Genomic DNA, 8986 nt, shown 5'->3' on the forward strand with positions numbered 1-8986 from the left:
CAAACTTTAGGAAGTTTGACTTCAGGCAACTCTAATATGCGAAGTAAATAAAAACGGAGGAAGTACCCAAGTCAAATTAAAAGTGATGGGTTTTTATAAGTAGAGACAGAGAGCTAATGGGCCCCGTCCGTATGGGTGCAGAAAAAGAGATGTATGCATCAAGACTGTCTTGTCTGTGCATGAGTCCCAGGGAAAAGAAAATAAAGACACAGAAATTCAGAGAAGGAATCAAATACGGAAGAGCTTTACCCCTCAAGAAAATATCAAATACGGAAGAGAAAGATTGAGATGCTTCGGAGGCGGCGCACTGCTATTGGCCAGTGGTTCACCGCTACATGCCGGAACCGTTTGATTTACTTATCTCGAGTTCTCGACCCAGGATGGGCTCGCCGTGTTTGCTAGCTCTGGGTGCCGGCTGCCGAGGGCGGAGGGACTGTGCCCTAGCGGTGCATCCTCTTCGTCGTGGTGTCAATGAAGGTAAGCTTAATAGTCCATCCATCGGATCTTACGGGCCACTGAATTTTTTGCATCTGAAGACTGAAGGTGTTCATCACCTTGAGCATTTACTTGTGTTCTCATGTATACCATGTTCAACTGAGGCCAATGGTTGAAAGATATTATTTGAAATGTTCCTTGGTTCGTCAGCAGGGCGCACACACTGTGTTTGACGACGACCCCGCTCCTGACCTGCTGTGCATACCCTGCTTGTAAGAGAGGACCTTTTTATGTCTAATTATTTTCCTGGGAGTTCCTATGCTGGCAAAGTGGTGAGATGCATTCACATTGGAAAATTGTATTGGTCAAAACTCAAATTGAAGTAGCAGGCTCTGATCCTCACTGCTTAGCTTTTCTAGAGAGGGTCAAAACTCAAAAGATCTTTTGTTTTGGAACATTTGTGTATTTGGTGAAACCCTGGACAGAAGACCCAATCCCGAGCTTCATTTCCAGTTTAGCAGTGGCCGTGTGCGGGAATGTTGCTTCTTTGAAAGGATATGGGGGCAGTAGAAGGTTAAGGAAAATTTTGCTTTGGGAGAACGCAAAGAGAGAAAAGGGATGCAAACAGAAGTCTGCTGGCCTGGTACAGTATTTAACTTCTTGGTTGATGTTGTTTGTCTAAACCAGCTTACATGCAGGATTACTTTTTTTTTCTCTACTGAAGGAGTTATAATTATACTCCGCGGTGTTGCTGCGTTTCAGTTTAATAGCACCATATTCTGTCTTAGGATTCAGTTCTGTACCTGTTACATTTAGCATTTCAACTTGACAACAAGCATTGCCGAGACAAAGGCTTGATAAATATTGGTTTCTGTGTTGCCATTTGTTAGGAATTTAAACATGACTTACGGCCTAATAAAGAAAAGATGCAGGAAGCAGGAGGGAAGATGACTTTCCCAGTCACACGATCACTTGTATTCACAAAAATGCAGCTTGCCTATTTGCTTCCTCAGTGTTGGGCATGCTATTCCAATTAACTGAGTATGGCATTATGTGAGCTCAGGTTTTTCTTTTGAAGCAACGAGCCACGTCGTCGATTTCCATTAGAGAAACCGACACATAGGTTTGTTACGAACTAAACCTCAAAAGATAATATGTGAGCTCAGCTCCGCACAAAAGTTGTCTGATTTTTGTTATTGTTTGCAGACTTGTGCGCCTGAGATTAGATGGCTGGTAACCCGTCCAATTTTGCTTCGGATCCAGGTGTATAGCACTTTAACAGTTCCTCTGTTAGTGCTGTTGGGCACCTTTTTGAATGATATGACTCATAGATGTGGTTTCTGGCCCGTGTTTACTGCCACATTTTCTCAACATAGCATTATTCCACTACTGTTTGTGTTGTGGATGTATGGCTAGAAAAAAATTATTGTTATGCAAATTTGATATGTTTCATGTGGCCATATATTCACAAAAATTCCTGTAATTTTATTGTACAAAATAGACGGACGTGGCAACACGCATCATCAATGATCTAATATATTGATGTTTCTTATGTAACTCTCACGGTTTCTGCTACAAACCTTTGGCTTGCAGAAACCAGTATGAAGGCACGACGGCTGTGCGGCCTCTGCCTCCCGGGAGCCTCTACTTCCCACTTGGAAAGAGAGACAGGTGGCGTCTCGGAATAGTAGACGCACATTGGTTGAAAAATGGAACCTTGAACCGGACCAAACAGGAAGCAGAGAGGGAGAAGAGGAAGAAGCCGGAGGCGAAAGGGATGGGTGGGCAGAGCCGCAGAGAGAGCAATCCCCAAAAGCTACCCTCTTCTTTCTCCTCCACAGAACTCGATTGCCAGGCATCTTTACTCTGTGCTGCACCTCTTTTCTCCCGTGGACTTGGCCCATGGACCATGCTTGTGGCAATTTTATTCTCTTTTCTTTTTGAATTACTGATATAGTAGCAGTTTTGAGAATACGGATCTCACGAGAATAATGTGCTCGATTTTCTATGAGTCGAACCGACTCGCTGCGCCTTGGCCATAGAAAATTAGAAACTCAATGAGAATAACTCACCGCACCAACTGGGCATGAGGGAGACATGCATTTCCATTTCCTTTTGCTTGCAAGGGAAGAGCATGGGAAACTTAGACTCTCGGTGAAGCAAAACTGAAACATTAAGGCCTAGTTTGGCAACACCGTTTTTTCAAAACCATAGTATTCCAAAACCTCAGTATTTCAATAGATGGGCAACAAATACTCCAGTTTCTGAAAAACATAGATTTTCTCAGTTTCGATAATACCGCCGAGGTGTTTGGCAAGTGGCAGCTCTTCTCAGTTTCTTTTTATTTGCACAGATTGTTACGTTGTTGCATGCATACGCAGCTATACTCATCGATCAGCTTGTGCTAATCGCCACCGTATGCATGCAGCTTTGTACGGGCATGTTCTCTCCTAGTAGATGCTAGGAAGGATATGTATAGAGTTATCTCTTGTAATCAATCAAAGACAGTCAGCCGGCGCTAAGTCGTAATTTGTACGTGTATGTGCGCCACTCTAGCCAGATAGATCGATCGGCTAGCTATCGATTTTAGGTGTCACATGCGTCGATGGCCAGAAGAACATGGACACAGAGAGACAACCCAGCCAACGTTTCTCAGTTTTTTAAAAAAAGGTCCAGACTTCTTTTTTATATACTACAAAAATACCACAGTTTTAGAGATACCACGGTTTGTTAAACTATAGTATTTTTTTCATCCAAACGACTCAAAGTATTGAATACCAAGGTTTTTTCAGGAAATACAGTACTCCCTAAAAACTACAAAAATACTTTGGCTCTCAAACGCACCCTAAGTAACTTACTATGAAACACATGCGGAAAGTCTAAAATAAAAGACAACCGATCATGGTTGTGATGGCAATGTTCACTTTTTTAGGGTAATAGTGGCATTATCACCTAAGTTAACATAGTTCTCCAGAGTAGGGCATTTGGGAGACCGAGCTCCATGGAGGCCTTAATTTTGAAAAATTCAAAATTCAAACTTTTTAGTTAAAAAAATTCTAAAAAATTACACATATATACAAGGATGTAATGTGTATGTGTGTAAAATCGAGGATGAAAAACCTTGAATTGTGAGCTGCGCAAAAAAACCAAAATTATGGACTTTGAGGATGAACAATATGTATGCTAAAAAGCCACATATTATCCTTTTTGTGCAGCTCTCATTTTTAACGTATTTTTGACCTAAAAATTTACACACATGTACATTATGTCTCCAGATATATGTGTATTGTTTTCAGAATTTTTTAAAACCAAAAGTTTAAATTTTGAAGTTTTCAAATTAAGGCCTCCATGGAGCTGCCATTTTCGAGTTCTCCGCTAAAATGGTATACAAATTGTGAAGGAAAAGATGGTCTCTCCAAGCATTACAAGCAAGAATTTGAATAAAACTGTATAAGCGGTACATTAGCACATGATTACAAGAGAAAGTAGCAAATTATAGCCGAGTGCACATAACACACTCGTGAATAGTTTTTCATTCCTGGAAGATCTTAAGAGTACCCGCAAAAAAAAAAAAAGGAAGATCTTAAGAGGGATGTGTGTGCGTGTGTGTGTGTGTGAAACTTAATAATGTGGATATCCGGTGTCTGCACGGTAGCATCTGCCGCACGACTGACCGACCACAGCGGTCCATAGGCGTGGTCCATCTGGCTGGCAAGGCGGGAAGGAGGTTAACGGCCAAGAAGCGGCCCCGCCTTTCCAACACTCTTCCAGCTCCACGCCTGCCCCTCTCTGCCTCACCACTCCACCTCCAGTCGCAGTATTCCCCGGAATCTTCCTTCCTCCGCCTCCGATCCCCTTCCCTCCTCCACCCCCCGCCCGCCACCTGTTCGGCCAAACATCCCACCATTTTCTACATATACGCGCGCGCCATTCCACCCTTCCTCCCGCCATCACCCGGTGACCACGACCGCCACCGGCACGATGCTCAAGGCGCTCAACCCCACCCCGATCCGGCTCCGCCCGGCGTGCCGCGCCTCCTCGGCAGGGTGCGCGACACGGCGTGGAGGCCCGCCGCGGAGGGCGGTCCCGCAGCAGCCGCCCGTGCGCCGGCCGTCCGGCGACCGGTGCGTGCCGTGGCGCGGCGCGGCGCCCTCGGGCCCCGCCGCGCCGCCGGCCTCCCCGGTCGCCGCCCCGGCGCCCGGGGCCCGGGCGGGGGCCAGGGCCGAGCTGGAGGCGTTCCTGGAGGTGGTGCCGGCGAGGATGCGGCGCGAGCTGGCGCTGCACCCGGAGGTCTGGGAGCTGGTGGAGGTCGTCATGGACCTCGGCCGCCGCCCGCTCGCGCGGTTCCCCTCCGGGGACTGGGTCATCTCCGACCAGCCCGTCACCGCCGACGACCTCCGCCAGGCCGTCTCCAAGGTGCCGTCACCTCAGCCTTCCTCTGCTTACCACCGTGACGCCTGCGACTGCGATCCCCAAATTGCCTTGGCTCTGACGCTCTGTTGCAGTATCAATACTACTGTAGCATGAAAGTTGCTTCTGTGGAGATGCTTGTTTTGCTCAGTTGGAAGATCAACAATACTTACTACTTACTGTAGTATGAAAGTTGCTTATGTGAAGATGCTTGTTTTGCTCACTTGGAAGATCGGTTTCTCTCTTTGCAGGTGGGCAATTTCTCCGAGGACAACCGATCCGGGATCAACCACTCGTTGCACCGGATCAGCGCCATCAGAAACCGCAAGGCTAACATAATCGGTCTCACTTGCCGTGTTGGGCGGGCTATATCGGGCAGCGCAGAGATGATCCGTGATTTGGTCGTGGGAGGCGGCTCCATATTGGTGATTGGACCTCCTGGTGTAGGGAAGACTACTCTGATCAGGTACACATCACCTACACTCCAGTTCTTTGATCAGTGGTGTCAGTCGTCATCTTACGCTAATGCATGTTACATGTATATTAACTCAGTAACATGGCTGAGAAGACCAAAGATAAATCGCAGGGTTTTGCAATCTGATCCTAACAATTCAAAATGCTTTCGATAATACAGGGAAATAGCTAGGATCTTGGCAGATGAGGGTAACAAACGTGTGATCATAGTGGACACATCTAATGAAATAGGAGGTGATGGGGATGTACCTCACTCCGGCATTGGGCGCTCTAGGAGAATGCAAGTTCCTAAAGTTACGATGCAGCATAACGTAGGTTCTTGCGGAATCTTCTAGTGTCTTTGTTTAATACTTTACTAGTGCATGCTCGATGATACACATGAAACATTGTTTATGTAGGTGATGATTGAGGCTGTTGAAAATCACATGCCGGAAGTTATTGTTATCGATGAGATTGGTACAGAACTTGAGGCAATGGCAGCCAGCACCATTGCTCAAAGAGGCGTTCAACTTGTAGGAACTGCTCATGGGGTGACAATTGACAGCATAATTAAAAACCCTTGCTTGCAAATGCTTGTTGGTGGGATTGAGGTGAACTTATTTTCTTTTCTGCCAGCTGTCCTCCAACAGTTTCTCTTATGTTCTTGAAGCTTAGCATCTTCCTGAACATCAGATTAAAGCGCAATAGTCAACCAGTTGATCCTGAAGCTTGTCATATATCCTAATGTGGTTTTTAGATTCCAAAGGACATGACAACTAGGCTATCCAAGCACAGTGGTGTCTCTGTGCCGACCTGGGTTCGATCCTTCTGGGGCGGATTAAGCATTGTTAATTTATTCTGCTGGGTGAACAAATCAGTGTATCTCATTGTCTTCCTAAAATACCTTGCGAGGTTTCTTGACTCTTTGGTGTATTTTAGACACGAAAGGATAGTAATATTTCTTTTCAGCTAACCAAAGGATAGTAGCATGATGACAACTTTATCATATTTGCCAATATTGAGTTTCAAGTAAAATGTGGACCTGTAGTTATTTTAATCATATTTCAACACTAAACGTGACTAGAATAGTTTATTAAAATGACACACATTTGAGTCTGCATCAAGAAAAAAAATACTTATTAGTGAAATAACAATGTAAGTTTGTTATACAGAGTGTGACTCTTGGCGATGAAGAGGCAAAGAAGCGGAAAGTTCAGAAAACAATTCTTGAGAGAAAAGGGCCCCCAACATTTTCATGTGCTGTTGAGATGGTGTCGAAGACTGAATGTCGAGTGCATCACAAGTTAGAATCTACAGTTGATGCTATTCTTGCAGGTAACTGTCTAATTCACAGTAACGATGTTCACAGTCAACTCCGAGCATAGCACATAGTCATTACTCATGAGGAGGATCTGTAGAGATCTTCTGGTTTCTGAATTAAGTCTCCATCTCTTTGGTACAGGGAAGCCTCCCAAGTTTGAAGCTCGCATGATGGATAGCAAGATCACCGAGTCAGGAGGATCTTTGGTGATATCTGAGAGAGTGTCTGAAACAGAGCGCTTACCTGCGTATCATCAAGATCTGGTCACCAGGGCGGTTACATCAGAAGATAAATTCATCGATGATTTTGGTTCCTCCAGGCAAGCAAAAAGCAAGAACATCCCATCAGACGATAATGTCAATGGTGATTTTGGTTGTACAAAGAAAACAAAAGGCAAACAATATGTGTCTGGAAGGCCTCCAGTACGTGTTTACACTTACCAGGTAAGTGGAGATACTAATTATGTTTTTATAGATTACAATTTTGCGCAATTGTAATATTATATACATCGATGCTGTGTGGGTTAGTACCTGGATGGACATTTCTTGCATGGCCTTGGATACTGCCTACGTTCTTTTTTGAGTCGTATACTTCATTTTCTGCAAATTATAGGACTCACAAAAGAATGTAACTAGTATTTCAAAGAGTTGCCTTCCTTGTAGCACCTCAGCTGTCCCAACCATCAAGTCTTAATGGCCCATCTCCCTGTATTTTCCTACACTGATGTCGAAGACTGAATTTTGTGCTATGCAATATTATAGTATTGTATTTAACAGTAAAACCATGAAGCTCATGGTAGTTATTTTTTGTGCTTTCAGGTTTCAGAAGCTGATATCTTGCAAGTAGCAACAGTGATGGGTTTTGAGGATGAATTGGACATAACAGATGACATTGAAGCGGCCAATGTGATTCTCGCGTCAAGTTCTGAAATGAAGCAGAATCCGTGGATCCGTAATGTTGCCAAGTACCACAAGCTTCCTATATTTGTTGTTAAGGTCATCTCATGATAAATTTATTTTGTGATGTCCAGTACAAAAAAGTATTACATCTGTACTAACAGAGTTCCGTCTTGTAAATTGCAGACAAATACGATGGCTCAGATAGTAAAGGCTGTCAAAATGATTGTTGGAAGAGATAAACTTGATGCACCATCACGCAAACAACCTAAAGTTTTGGAAGGAGAAATAGAGATTGAAGATGATGCTCCGAAACGGAAGCCATCATTGGAGGAAATTGATGCATTGGAGGTAATCTCTTCACTTCTATATTTTGTGAAACAGTACCACTTAACAGGGAAAAAAATATATATCTTCTCAGAATACAGTCAAAACCAAGATGAGCGTTTTACAGGTTACCATTGTTTTTACTCCTACCGTCCTTCTGGAACTTTAAACTGCTAGTAGTTCCGTTCATAGTGCTATGTTTACTTGTTGTACTTACTGTGAGATAAAACATAGTAGTTGCATAACAGCTATATTATACTCTGCAACCATTCAGGAGGCCCGGTTGGCAATTGAATACATTGTAATCCCGGGCGGGGAGCCCGTCGAACTCCTCCCAAGGTGTTCAGAAATTGTTGCTCGTCAGCTGGAGCTCGTTGAGAGCTACCAGCTCCTCGCCGAGACCTTCGGAACCGACCCCAATTCTAGGCTGCAGATTCTTCCAGTGAAAATAGCAAAGAAGAGCTTGGATCAGGGCGCTCAGGGGCCGACGTCCACCAAGAAGAACGGCTCGGATCTGATTGTCAGCGAGAATGGTGGAGGCTTCAGCTTCTCCCGGCTGCCATTTCTGCCGAAGTGACACCTTAGTTTGACACTCTGATCACCGTTGCCGAAATGTAAAACACCATTCTTCTCCCTTCTTCCCCTTGTTGTTGTTGTTGTTGTTGTTGTACAGCGCTGTGCACAGTGGTGTAAATAGTGTTTTAATGTCCAAGAATCGAAAGAGCAAAGCTAATTGTAATTGCCTTCCATTCTTTTACCAAATAAAGCTCCTCACATCCTGTAATCTGTAGTTGTGTATAGCTCAGCTGGATTTGGTCTGTTGACTGCAACCTACATTGGGGATGATGATGTAAAAAACAGTTTATGAAGTTTTAGTATAACATTCATATAAAGTTATAGCAGCACATGTTTTGCGGTTAAAAAGGAAACTATATATCGATTGTTTTAAATGTAGCTCACTGCCTCTCTGGTCACATAGGGACTAATTAATTAGTTCAACATACTACCCATAAAAAAATTAGTTCAACATACTACCTCCGTACAATAATATAAGCCGTTTTTGCAGTTCAAATTCTCATTAACGCTGTTTAGTAAAATCAGAACAACCGTGGAACGACAAATAGATGGCAAATGGGGAATTGTT

At 44.0% G+C, this 8986-nt stretch overlaps 1 protein-coding gene and 1 long non-coding RNA gene across 5 annotated transcripts; both read left to right on the forward strand.

Moving 5' to 3' along the window:
* The first annotated feature begins 239 nt into the window (after positions 1-239).
* LOC123089953 (uncharacterized) lies at positions 240-2399 on the forward strand. Of its 4 annotated transcripts, none has more exons than XR_006442425.1 (4): positions 327-477; positions 649-1558; positions 1642-1698; positions 2029-2399. It is a non-coding gene; the product is annotated as an uncharacterized lncRNA (long non-coding RNA). The 4 variants fall into 4 exon arrangements; XR_006442426.1 differs by lacking the exon at positions 2029-2399 and having other exon boundaries at positions 649-1078; positions 1326-1558; positions 1642-1954; XR_006442422.1 differs by lacking the exon at positions 2029-2399 and having other exon boundaries at positions 240-477; positions 646-1558; positions 1642-1954.
* Positions 2400-4285: 1886 nt separating this feature from the next.
* Positions 4286-8711, forward strand: LOC123189277 (protein SEEDLING PLASTID DEVELOPMENT 1). The gene is made up of 9 exons (XM_044601658.1): positions 4286-4851; positions 5097-5311; positions 5480-5630; positions 5718-5909; positions 6471-6633; positions 6761-7062; positions 7438-7614; positions 7702-7866; positions 8117-8711. Exons 1-9 carry the CDS (start codon positions 4417-4419, stop codon positions 8417-8419), a joined length of 2103 nt encoding a protein of 700 aa, XP_044457593.1. The 5' UTR covers positions 4286-4416; the 3' UTR covers positions 8420-8711.
* Positions 8712-8986: the final 275 nt, after the last annotated feature.

This window comes from Triticum aestivum, chromosome 1A (genome assembly GCF_018294505.1).
Source record: "Triticum aestivum cultivar Chinese Spring chromosome 1A, IWGSC CS RefSeq v2.1, whole genome shotgun sequence".
Taxonomy (NCBI): Eukaryota; Viridiplantae; Streptophyta; class Magnoliopsida; order Poales; family Poaceae; genus Triticum; species Triticum aestivum.